The sequence below is a fragment of the Symphalangus syndactylus genome, chromosome 6 (assembly GCF_028878055.3).
Source record: "Symphalangus syndactylus isolate Jambi chromosome 6, NHGRI_mSymSyn1-v2.1_pri, whole genome shotgun sequence".
Lineage (NCBI taxonomy): Eukaryota > Metazoa > Chordata > Mammalia > Primates > Hylobatidae > Symphalangus > Symphalangus syndactylus.
Window position 1 is genome coordinate 42752326 of NC_072428.2, and position 13310 is coordinate 42765635.

The following is a 13310-nucleotide window of genomic DNA, read 5'->3' on the forward strand; positions in this document are numbered from 1 at the left end:
TTGGGTAGGGTCGGACCCTCCAGGCATCCTCTTCATAGCTCTGCCCTCTCTCCTAAGCTCTAGACCTGGTATGTAAATACAGGACCCAGATGAGCTCCACCCTTTACAGCCATCCTAGTTGCCATGTGGGTACTTGGGACCCAGGATGACTGGCGAAGACATTAGAGAGAATTCCTGTGTTATTTTAAAATTATGCTGTATTAAATTAACAGATAAGCATAAAATGTCAGAGTCACTTCTAAGTAAGTTAAAATACTGAAATATTAATCTCTAAACATAAGTTTAAGTTTGTATATTTTAGCATCTTGTTTTTATGTGGTATAGAGAAACTAATTATATCTGTTAATTAAAAAATTTATCTACAACTACTGATATGAAACAGTTCAAAATTACTTTCTACGTTTTTCACTAGAAATTAAGGTTACTAAGAGTTAAAATTGTAATTAACATATGTAATTAAAATTACTAGATATAAGAGAAACAAATGTGTATATAGAGCGTATAAGAAAAATAGGATGTATTTTTGGTTGAAAGGATTACGAAGGAGGCATGAGAATGTGTTCTTTTGTTAAAAAGAAAGTAATTTTGTCCAGAGGTTTTTAAAGGTTGTTTTAAGTTGAAGAGATTTTAAAAATGATAAAACTGAATGGATATAGAAAATTGAGGAAGGAAAGAAAATTGAAAAAAATTATGAGTTTATAAAAGGTTTATAGAAATGTTGTGTGGTGAAAGCTGATTGAGATGAGATGAATTAGCATTTCCATTGTGTATACTACCCTCAGTCTTCCAGACTGGTGGAATGCACAAATGGAAAATAAAAAATCAATTGGCAAAGCTTACAGAAATGTATTACCTTCCTTGGCCTAAGACTCTTTCATTTGCTTAGCTTAAATTCTACCCTGCCTGGAATACATCAGCTCTCTCTCATTGAAGTGATAATGAGAAGGCCCATGCCCCTGAAAAAAGGAGTTTACAAGCTAGCTCTCCTTAAAGGTGGTGTTCTAAAAAAAAAAAAAAGAAAAAAAAAAAAGAAAAGAAAAAGAAAAGAAAAAATAAAAATTAGTAATCTTATGCCTGGGTGTGGTGGCTCACGCCTGTAATCCTTGCACTTTGGGAGGCCGAGGCAGGTGGATCACCTGAGGTCAGGTGTTTGAGACCAGCCTGGCCAACATGGTGAAACCCCATCTCTACTAAAAATACAAAAAGTTAGCCGGGCGTGGTGGCACATGCTTGTAATCCCAGCTACTCAGGAGGCTGAGGCAGGAGAACCCCTTGAACCAGCGAGGCGGAGGTTGCAGTGAGCCAAGATTGCACCACTGCACTCCAGCCCAGGCAACAGAGCGAGACTCCATCTCAAAAAAAAAAAAAAAGAATAATCTTCATTTCTGTCCTCCCATAACACATTATTTCTATCTTTGACCCAACTTGTTTTCCTTTTGTTATTTAATTATACATCTCATTTTGTCAGAATATGTATAATACTATCTGTATCTCTTAGTATTTTTATTTTTTTCAGTTTTGTGGAGAAGTCTTGTTATGTTGCCCAGGCTAGTCTCGAACTCCTGTCAAGTGATCCTCCCACCTACCAAAGCGCTGAGATTATAGGCACGTGCCACAGTGCCCATCTCTTTTGGTATTCTTACACAGGGGCTTGATTAATAAATGTATTTGCTGAATAGGGATCGAGTTATTTTTGAGTGTATGTGATTTTCCTGTTCCTGCCATTAGATGGCAGTGCTCAAACTTAGCAGTACAAAGAAATTCCAGGTTTTAAAAATTAAATAGGATTCTGGGTCTGTGGTCTTACCTGCTTTGAAACAATATTACCTTAGCATGCTATAACGCAAACTACCAAATGATCTTGTTTGTTCACTGCTACTATATGAAACTTCTCTTTCTGTATGGACCTCTTTGGTGTGTGGAAGAAAGACTTTCATTAAAGTTCTGAACCTTAGCCTATGCAGTCAGCTAGCATTTACAAATTATTGTGTAGAGCAGATTTGTGATTATCTAAATCTATGGCATTACCTACCAAATGTATAACTGTTACCAGTGCTACTGTGCTACTACATTAATATTTGAAAGGTTAATTATCTTTTTTTTTTTTTTGAAACAGAGTCTCGCTCTGTCGCCTAGGCTGGAGTGCAGTGGCACAAGCTCTGCTCACTGCAAGCTCAGCTCACTGCAAGCTCCGCTTCCCGGATTCACACCATTCTCCTGCCTCAGCCTCCCAAGTAGCTGGGACCACAAGCGCCCGCCACCACCCCCGGCTAATTTTTTGTATTTTTAGTAGAGACGGGGTTTCACCATGTTAGCCGGGATGGTCTGGATCTCCTGATCTCGTGATCTGCCCACCTCGACCTCTCAAAGTACTGGGATTACAGGCGCGAGCCACCGTGCCCGGCCGGTTAATTCACTTTTAAAGCGAAGAACAGTAGAAATTTTATTCGATTTTCTATTTTCTCCCAACCCCCATTCTTTTTTGTTTTTGAAGAACAGCAGAATGAAATGAGCTCCAGGACCCATCCAAGTAGGGTATGATGGTTTGAACAGATTCCAGCATGGAACAAAGTTTCCACATTTTGCCTGAAGTCTTTCATTCATATGATTCTTCTAATGCTTCCTGGAAAATTCCAAGAACTTGATGTGAAATTATGCTTAACAGAGCACCCAGTTGGCCTATGGCAGGTGCATTAGTCCATTCTTGCACTGCTATAAAAAAAAGAGCTTTAATTGGCTCACGGCACCGCAGGCTGTACAGGAAGTCTGACGGCTTCTGCTGGGCTTCTGGGGAGGCCTCAGGAAGCTTACAATCATGGCAGAAAGCCAAGATAAAGCAGGCACGTCTTATATGGTGGGAGGAGGGAGGGTGGGGGAGGCGCCACACACTTTTAAAGAACAGATATCACCAGAACTCACTATCACCAGAATGGCAAAAACAGGGAAATTTGCCCCCATGATCCAACGACCTCCAACACTGGGGATTACAATTCCACATGAGATTCAGGTGGGGACATAGATCCAAACCGTATCAGCAGGGTTAGAATAACTGTTTTTGCTTTCCTCCTAAGTGTTGGGCTTATTCGTAGTGACAGTAGGGTAAGCCAAATAAAACTATAGTATACATAGTATTTTTCATATAGTATACATATTATTTTATATGTAATATGAAAATAATGTGTCCAAAGGAAGGTGAGTAGAAACTCTACAACAAAATACCAGAGTCTTTCTTTAGAAAAGGACAGCTATTTTGATATAAGTATATGGTTCCTCATTAGCCCTAACTTGGACTACAGAATGACTTCCTTTGAGTAGAGCTTATAGGAGAAAATGTTGACAATAAATCAGGACTGATGACGTTTTTGTTTTTTGTCTGAGAATTTTCTCAGTTTCTCTGAGAAACTGTATCACCAAATTCCTATTAGATTGCTTTTATGTAGACAGCTTGAAATTATTGGCAATTTCCAATTTAGCAAAATGTTGGCTATAATAACTTAGTGAATTATGACAATAACCCGTTTCTCTTAGGTTTCTGATATGTAAGTGTCCTTACAGGAGAAAGAAGAAGCTATCTTATAATTGTCCAGCTCAACTGCTCATCTCCTTAGCATACACTGATTTGGAAAATACTTTGCGTATCACACGTAGGAGCCTGGGAATGTTCTCATCCGAACTAAACAGTGGTTAAAGGTTTTCAACAAAGTTCTTGCTGCAATATCTGTTTTCATACCCAATTACTCAAAACCAGGTCCTCTTCCTCCTTGCTTCCTCTCCTTGCAATGCCCTTCCCCTCTTCCCTAAACTGGAGAACTTACTTATGCTTAAGATTCAGCGCAAGTGTCACTCCCAGGTGAAGGCTTTCTCAAAGAGGCCTCCCCGTCTGCTCCCAGAGCTCATGGCAAGCAGCTCGGCTTTTATCAGAGAATAATGGGATTATCTATTTTCCTGTAGGTCTTGCCCCGAGGGTGCAAGCTTCGAGGACGGAGACTGTGTCTTTTACATTTTTTCCCGTTTTTATTGCCCGGCCAGCCCATGTAGGTGACTCTCGATGTTTCCTAGGCGGCCAAACTGAAGGAGTTTCAGCTGGCACACGGGTTCCCGCCAACCGAGCGTTTAAAAATAAGCAGCGGGGGACGCTAGGGAACAGAAGGTGTCCCTCACGACGACGGACTCTCATCAGTTCCAGCCGGTCCACGCCGGCAGAAGCGATTTTGGAGTCTGCTTTGATGAGGAAAACGCTTTCCCTGAAGAGTTCCTGCAGTATTTCTCCAACTCTGACCGAGATGCTGTCCACTTTTAACGGTGACAGGAAGTCAAGGGGAAAACGTAGGATTCAAAGGTTTGAAGGTAACAGCCCTCAGCCACTCGGGCTCGAGGCTCGCGGTTGACCAGAGCTGACGTCTGCGAGGAAAGGTCGCGCGGCGCCTTCCTCTCCCCGCTGCCTGAGATCCCACCCGAGGCCGCCAAGCCCTCAACTGCCTCCTCCTTCGGTGCCCCGCCCACTGCTGGGCGGAGAGCACCGTTATCGCGAGAACGCTGCTGGCCTCGCCTCTTCGGATTGTGAGCTCTCGCGATCAGAGGCTGAGGAGTCGGCCTGCAACTTGCCCGGGCGGCTCTGCTACGCGCAGCCGCATGAGTGGCCGCCTCCACAGCCACCTCCGGAGGGATCTGGCTGAGGAGGAAGTGGAGGTGTCACTGGCCTTGGCCTGTGCCCCAATCTTCTGTGGGCACTGAAGGGGGACTACAGGTTCGAGAGTGAGTGGACTCAGCTGGGGAACTCGGCGGGGGCGGCGCGGGAGGCTGGGCTTGGCCGGGGCAAAAGAGGAAAGGGGCGGAGGGCGAATCTGGGCGTGAGAGCCAGGCTGCTGTGGCGGTGGTCTGGGCGGCCGGACCCTGCTCGGGGACCGTGGGTGGCGTTTTGGCCTCCGGCCACGAGCACCCAATTAGGAGAGGCCGGGATAAGACTTGAGTTTTGCGGCTGCTGCTTTTGGGTTGGGAGTCCGGAGGCCTTTCCCCGGGGATGAAGGCGATACCCTCATCCCTTTCCAGGGCAGAGGAACCCCGTGCCCCGCCCCTTTCCTGTCATCTCAGACGAACGCAGCGACATCCTGGGGAAGGCGCATCACAATAGGGGATAGGGTGGTGGGCAGCCTCCCTCTGGGTGAAGAGGAGTGAGACCCCACTAACGTGCTGCGTGGTTTTATGCTGTAACCATTTTACGTGTGGTAAAGCTTTGTTTTCTTAAAACTTGCACGGAAAAGGTTCTGATGTCTTTCTTCTTCAGATGCAGGTGCCCTGACACCCTTATCTTTGGGAATGGGGTGGGGGCAGGTGAGACACCGGTTAGTAATTTGTTAGTGTGGGCCAGTGTGACTGTCGCTGGGCCTCACAGATTTCCTGCTTCTCCTTTCTTAGTATTCTGAGTCCATGATGAAAACTCACTAGTCCAGACATGCTGAAAGATAGACTTCACTTGCTTGTGGCTTTGTGCACTTAGCAAACAAGATTATTTTACGAAGATTTATTATCTTGCAGAGTTTTCATGCTTTTTATTTAAATTAGCAATCTAAATGAAACAGCACAGGATATTAGTTGTATTTGGACAACTGAGTTCCTTCCCGTCCCGATCCTCCCAACCCCCCAGCTACACAAATTTGATCAAAATCTTTTAGAGAGGGGGTTAGGGATAAATTTTCAATGAAAGAGACTGTGGAAATCGGAATAAGAGATATAATAAAGAACGCAGCCGTAACGGCCAGAAGAGTTTCTGTATTAGAGAGTCTGTCCAGGGTTGAAGTTCAGGCCTGAAACCCAGGACCGCAGTTGTCATTTGAATATAAAGCGGAAAGCAGTAGAAAATACTTGGGAAGGGATTTGAAAGTGGACTAAGACTGGTAAAAAAAAAATGTAAAAAGAATTATTTCTGATGATGTAAATGTGTTTTATACATTTTCCCAACATTTCTCAGCATGTATGACCTAACTGCTATTATATTAATACATACAAAGTAGGAAGGAAGTTTCTGAAGCATGGAATGTGGTAAGGAACCACCAGAGAGTAACAGTGTTCAATCAGGAAAGCGTTTAGTGTTTCAACAATGTTTTTGTGTTCTTTCACCTTTTTTCTCACTCCCAAAAAAGCTTTCAGATGGACTTTTAACCCTATGTAATTATGTTACCCTTCCACTAGTCTGAATTTTCTTCTTTCTCACTCCTTCTAAGCTATGTGAATTTTTTAAATTATTAACTATGGAGTTGCAAACCACTGTGGTCTGCTTTTGGCTTTTTATAATAGGTGACTTAGGGAAGTATGGAAGTGATATGGAAAATATTATGCACCTTTCAAAGCCATAGCATAAGCAACAAACTCACATGCCTTCGGGTACTAGTTAGATAATGAAAATGAGGGAAATGCACTATGCCTTATCAGAGAGACATCCAAGTCTCAGGTCCCCCAATCAGTGCCATATATGAATATGGACCCCATCTTCAGCATTCTCAAGAGGACCCAGAAATCTAGATTTTTGCATTCAGTGTCTTGCGTCTTAAAAATATTGACAACTAATTAAAACCATTAAAAATATCATGTGGCTGAATCAAATCCAAACCTCTCCATAGTTGCATTCTCCTCTCCAGTTTAGAAGCTCTGTTATAGATCAAAATTAATAAATTTTATGACTGGAAAAAAGGAGGTTTAAAGCAAGTTTGGAGTTTCAAACTTAAGGAGTCTTGGGAAAAATGTCACATCTAATTGAAAACAGTAGTTAAGTTTAATAGCCTTTAAGTATAGTAGGGCAGATTGAACTGGTATTTACTATAAATGTTTTAGCTGTGGAAATAACTGAAGAAAAAGCATCTCAGTATTTACGGTTTAAGAATTCAGAGTTCTGAGCAAAGCTGATTTATAGGTATCTTGTACAGAAATTGGATTATTTAGAAGCTCTTTATTGTACTTGCAGCTAATATATAAAATTAAATACAAGAGACCCTCTACAGTCCATTTCAGGATTTGTATGTTTATTGTTTGCTGTGCTATCCCACATTGTCTTCCTAGGCATTGACTTTTACTGGAAGAAATACTGATCCCTTGGATTTTATTCCATGCCAGATGGAGATTGGAGGGGTTTGGTAACAGGATGGAAAGAAATTGGTGGAGAAAGTGTGATATGAAGCAAACACTCTTGTGCCTCTTCTTTACATTGTTCATTAAAAGATTGATATGTGTTAGTTTTTCTTGTAAGAAGGATAGGTATATTAATTGATTAAACTTAGTGCCTTATACGTAGCAGAGTTTAATGACATGTGTGGAATTGACCTTCATGGATTAAGCCTCATTTACCCATTAATGTGAAGTAATTTAATCACATAATCTGATTCATACCTAGTTGGGTATGAATGGGAGTGCCAGAGGTCAAACCTAAGTAAGAGGTGGTTTTTAGGCATATAGAGGGCAAGTTGAGGGTCTTCACTTGGGATAAGGGTGAGAGAGGAAGTTAGGTAAGGGAGAGAATTTTGAAAAGGAAGGTGAAATTATTAAGTACCCATTTGTGTACTGTGCAGTTTTACAAAGAGGTCTGCCTTTTGTAGCTAAATTTATCATAACCTGTGCAGAGACTACATAGAATACTGGTTTTTAATCAGGACTGCTTTGGGAATTTGCAGACTTGATTTTCTTCATTTTAGCTCAGTCATCTCAGGCCAAGCTAGGCTAATAACTGTTCATTCAATCTCTGCCTCTCTCTGAAATAGGAAATGAAGGAAGAGGAGATATGTATTATGTTTGTGAGGTGCTCCTGTTGAAGAGTTATAAGACTACTTCTGAAGAATTTGTTTTATATTTGAGAAGATTGTGCTTATTGAAGGGGGAACCATTATTTTCGTCTTTACGTGTTTCTACCATGACTCGTAAAGTAGGAAGTTCTTTTTTGGAAATAGCTTTCCCCTTCTTCCCATCCCCTGAGTTGCCATCCCAAAGGAGGATTAGGGGAGGCTAGGGGAAGTGATTGAGTATACTTTTGTTCAGTGCCTTATGATTCAATTTTTGGGACTCTCAATTCTTAGGCTATACATTGTCTATTCATTTGTATGGTAGGCTTATCTGAACAGGCTGGACTACTAATACTATGAGGGAGAAGGAAATGGAATGCCTGCAGTTCTAACTGGTTAAGTTTAATGTGCAATTGAAGGAATAAGGGTTTTTGCACATTGGATTTAGTTATATTTTTATCATCATCTGTTTGGATCCTTTATTTTTTGTTGATTCTGAATCGAAAGTAAGGCGGGTCAGGAAAATACAGATGTTACCTTCTCCTGTTAGTGGAGAAAGAACTATTAAAATTTTTCCCCGTTTTTAATAGATTCTTCATCAGGGTTCAAGCCAATGTTGCATTTCCCCTAATGTATCTTGCTCTGGTTTACTTTGAGATCTTTGAAACTGAGACCTAGTTTGCTAAAGAATGTAGCAATCAGCCAGCCAGGCATGGTGGCTCATGCCTGTAATCCAAGTACTTTGGGAGGCTGAGGCGGGCAGATCACGAGGTCAGGAGTTCAAAACCAGCCTGGCCAACATGGTGAAACCCCATCTCTACGAAGAAATACAAAACTTAGCTGGACGTGGTGGTGGATGCCTGTAATCCCAGTTACTCAGGAGGCTGAGGCAGGAGAATTGGTGAACCTGGGAGGCTGAGGTTGCAGTGAGCTGAGACTGCGTCATTGCACTCCAGACTGTGTGACAGAGCGAAGACTCCATTTCAAAAAAAAAAAGAATGTAGCAATCTATAACTTGAAGATGGAAGGTGAACTATCAGTTTAAAAAGATGCTCTCTGAGAAAGGATTAAGAAATTTTCAGGCAATGGGAATACAATGAGCTGAGTATTTGAAATAGTAGAAACTTGAACATAAAGAGGAACGATTTTAATTTAAATATGTAACCTTATGTCACAGCAGATTTCTGAATATTGTAAATTATCGTTGCCAGTAAAAGCATCTTTCTGGCCGGGTGTGGTGGTTCACTCCTGTAATCCCAGCCCTTTGGGAGGCCGAGGTGGGTGGGTCACAAGGTCAGGAGATCCAGACCATCCTGCTTAACACGGTGAAACCCCGTCTCTACTAAAAATACAAAAAATTAGCCGGGCGTGGTGGCATGTGCCTGTAATCCCAGCTACTCGGGAGGCTGAGGCAGGAGAATTGCTTGAACTTGGGAGGCGGAGGTTGCAGTGAGCTGAGATCATGCCGCTGCACTCCAGCCTGGGCGACAGAGCGAGACTGACTCCGTCTCAAAAAAAAAAAAAAAATCTTTCTTCACTCTGTTAATAGTTTAATTATGTTATTCTGTTTAAATGTAAGGTATCTGATTATATGGTGCTTATTTTTGTCTTTGTAGTTGAAATGAGTGATCTATTAGTAATTTTGGTGACAAATTGAAATTACCATTTAATATTTAGCTCAGAATGAAAGTCCATTATAATGAATCATTGATTGAAGTACTTGATTAGAAACTATGAAAAATACTTTTGTGAGGTCATTTTATTTACTTATTTTGTTAGTTTTTCCCTCTACCTACAGAAGCTCTAGGAACTAAGGTCATTTTAAATTGTAATCATACTTTTCTGCCTGAAGTGTCTTATTTAGCATCATTTAGATCTGAGTTTAAAGCCCACTGTTAGCTCTATGACAGTAATGTTAACCTCTCTGAGCCTTTGTTTCCTCACATGAAAAATGTATGTAGAACACAATTGTCAAGGATTTTTCTTGTTTGTTTTTTTTTTGAGACAGAGTCTCGCTCTGTCGCCCAGGCTGGAGTGCAGTGGCGCGATCTCAGCTCACTGCACCCTTCGCCTCCTGGATTCAAGCAGTTCTCCTGCCTCAGCCTCCATAGTAGCTGGGACTACAGGCTCACGCCGCCTTGTCCGGCTGATTTTTTTTTTTTTTTTTTTTGTATTTTAGTAGAGAGTGGGTTTCACTGTGTTGCCCAGGCTGGTCTTGAATTCCTGAGCTCGGGCAGTGCGCCCGTCTTGGCCTCCCAACGTGCTAGGATTACAGGTGTGAGCCACCTCACCTGGCCAATTGTCAGGGACTTAAGGATGAAATGAAATAAAGTATATAAAAGTGCTATTATAAATAGTAAAATGATGTATAAGTTGTTAGCACTTTGTTCTGTGTTTATGCTCAGAAAATAGCATACTGGCATCATTGCCTCCTTCTCTCACCTCTCTATCTTCAGTGATCTTAAAACACATCCATTAGTTAGATTTACATTCACATCTGGCTGTCTCACTTGGAGAGGACAAGTTCAACTGACTATTTACAGCCTTGCCAATATCACTCCTCTAGTGAAAATTACAAAGCTTTTTCTTTTTATTTATTCTAGTAAGCATTGAACAATAGGAAGCTTTTTTTCTTGTTTTTCATATTGGCATCTATTGGCTGATATCTGGTATTCTGTGTAATATGAATGCTAGGTAGAAAAGTAGGCGAAAGGGAAGAGATTAGAGTGAAGAGAGAGATGGTGTGGCATTTTAAAAATTGTCTTTTGGGATACTGTTATCTACCTCTAAAAAAACCATTTTTATTAATTTGGATTATTTTCCTTTAGCATATTTGACTATTATTGCTTGTAGCACATGAGTAGAAAATTAACTTGGGTTTTCTATTTGTAGACCACATGAAATGTCATCTTAAAAATAAATGTCATCCTAGGAAACCAACTGGGTTTTGAAAAAAATAAAAGATAAATAAAAATAAATTTTAGTGTTCAGATATCTGAGAAAGAATCTTAGGTACAAAATTGTACAAGCGTTGTTATGATTTTCTTGTTTTTGGGTGGCATACAAATAGTGCTGGATTGTTTTAAAGGTAATTACTTCATTCAGACAATGTATTTTATACGATGCAGGCTTGAATTTGATTTTTCTCACATCAAGAAAGCCAGCGATATGATGTTTCTTTCAGCTCTTCATTTGTTCATTTAGAATTTTCTTAGAGAAGACCATAACCTCCTGTAAGATGGTTAACTGCGAGACATTCTTGTTTCTTACTTAATTTTGTAAATTCTTGGAGTTTCTCTTTTAAAAGAGAATAATTATTAGAGAGACTAGTGGGATTATAAAACCATAATACTGAAAGTAACTCTAAAACCATTAATACTCCATTTTTTGGAAGAGAAAACTAAAGTGCAAATCAAGCCCCTTAACTGATTTTGATCAAAGATATTGGCCGGCAGTAAGATGGCTGAGACTAGAATACAAATCCACAAGTCTCCTGATTTGGAGTAGTTTGTTCCAGTGATCCCCCCTAGTGGGTTGCATGTGCTTCTGGGGATATATGAAAAACTTTTCATTGGCTGTATGAAGAAAACAATAGAACTTCTATTTTATTTTTTACCGTATCCTTTTAAAATTTCCATTTCGTGTGTGTATGTACTATATACATAATACTGGCGTGATAGTATATGTGCATTGTTTATAAATATACATATATGCAGCTGTCCGTGTTACTTGAACTGAACATATTAAGAAAAGGAAAAACTGCCATATTTTAAAGTGGTATGGCGTCTTTGATCATCTTTGCTTCCCTAGTGAATGATATTATTTAACAGTAGACTGGAACAGTGTTTTTTTTGTTGTTGTTGTTTTTTTGAGATGGAGTCTCATTATGTTGTCCAGGCTGGCCTTGAACTTCTGGGCTCAAGTGATCCTCCCACTTCAGCCTCCCAAGTAGTTGGGATTACAGGCACATACCACCACACTCAGCTTGAATGGCTATTAATTTTGAAACTGTTTTATGATGAGTACTTTGAAAAATTTCCTATAAAAATAGATTTATTTCGAGTAATTTCTTTCTGACTGTAAAAGTAATGTGCATTACGTGCAACTGGGGACATTTAGCAAAGGGCAAAGAAGAAAATGGTACCATAATCCCATGACTTGATGATAATTGCTTCCAGTCAGAAATATACGTGTGTACATAGATACATACATACACATATGAATATTACATACACCACTTATTTATTTATTTGGAGTATGTAAGTCATTACGTGGTTCAAATATCTAAAGTATATCAAAAGAGAACTCAGAAGTCTTGATTACATCCCTATTACCTTCACCCCAGTCCTACTCTGCCCATATAGGTAACCATTTTGATTAATGTCTTATTTATACTTTGAGTTTTTTTCTTTTACAAAAATAAATACATGTATATTTGTCTTTGAATATATGTACATATTTTTAAATTTCCCCTTTATGTCACAAAAGGTAGTACAATGAATACTGCTTGTTCTGTACCTACCTGTTTTTTGCTGTTGTTGTTTAACCTAACAATGTATTTTGGATATTAATCTAGTATTCTATTTTGTGGATGCACGTAGTTTATTCAGTTAACTCCTTTTGATGCACATTCAGATTGTTTTAGGCTTTTACCATTACAAATAATGCCACAGTGAATATATTTGCAAATATTTTGTGGAATATTAGTGGAGTTGTATCATGTTTGAAGTAGGACTAGTAAGTGTATGTGTAATATTATTGGATATTACAGAATTCCTTTCTACCGGGGTTATATAATCTGTGTTTTCATTTTTATTTTTTATTTTTATTTTTTTTTGAGACAGGGTCTCACTCTGTCACCTAGGCTAGAGTGCAGTGGCATGATCACCGCTCACTGCAGCCTTCACCTCTCAGGCTTAAGTGATCCTCCCACCTCAGCCTCCCAAGTAGCTGAGACTACAGGCATGTGCCACCATGCTTGGCTGATTTTTGTATCTTTTAGTAGAGATGGGGTTTCACCATGTTGCCCAGGCTGGTCTCAAACTCCTAGGCTCAAGTGATCTGTCCACCTCAGCTTCCCAAAGTGCTAGGATTATAGGCATGAGTCACTGCGCCAGGCCCTCATTTGTACTTTTCATTGTCAGTGTATGCCAGTATTGAGACTGCTTCTCCACAGCTTCACCAACAGAGTATATGGCCAAAATTGGAGGTGTTAATTTGCATCTTTTATGAGTGAGGTTGAACATATTTTTATGTTTAAGGCCATTTGCCTTTATTTTTCTGAGGATTGCCCATTTCTTTGTGCATTGTCTGTTTTGGAGAAGAGAAGTTGTCTTTTTCTTTCCTTCTTTAAGGAGCTCTTTATCTACTATGAAATTAGCCCTTGTAAAAAAAATTACTTGTTTTTAAAACTTTACTTTTTCTGTGCTTTTTGCAAGTAGTGGTGTTTTTCATAGGCAAATAGGAAAGGCTTTCTCTCCTTCCCGGTTGTCAGTGAAATCACCCATAATTTTTCTAATATTTGTATGATTCCAGTTTTTACAT

At 40.1% G+C, this 13310-nt stretch overlaps 1 protein-coding gene across 8 annotated transcripts in view; it reads left to right on the top strand.

Moving 5' to 3' along the window:
* Positions 1 to 2436: 2436 nt before the first annotated feature.
* Positions 2437 to 13310, top strand: part of BTBD10 (BTB domain containing 10) — an 81554-nt gene continuing 70680 nt past the window's right edge. For 2 of the 8 annotated variants that reach the window (XM_055282384.2, XM_063641979.1), the window contains exon 1: positions 4558 to 4755. Coding sequence is in view for 1 of the 8 variants with exons in the window: in XM_055282383.2 (XP_055138358.1) it covers positions 5268 to 5290 (23 nt within the window). In the remaining 7 variants the exon portion in view is untranslated. Of the gene's footprint in view, positions 4756 to 5157; positions 5291 to 13310 lie in introns of those variants that run through there. The other 6 variants (XM_063641978.1, XM_055282385.2, XM_055282381.2 and 3 more) reach the window with 5 other exon arrangements.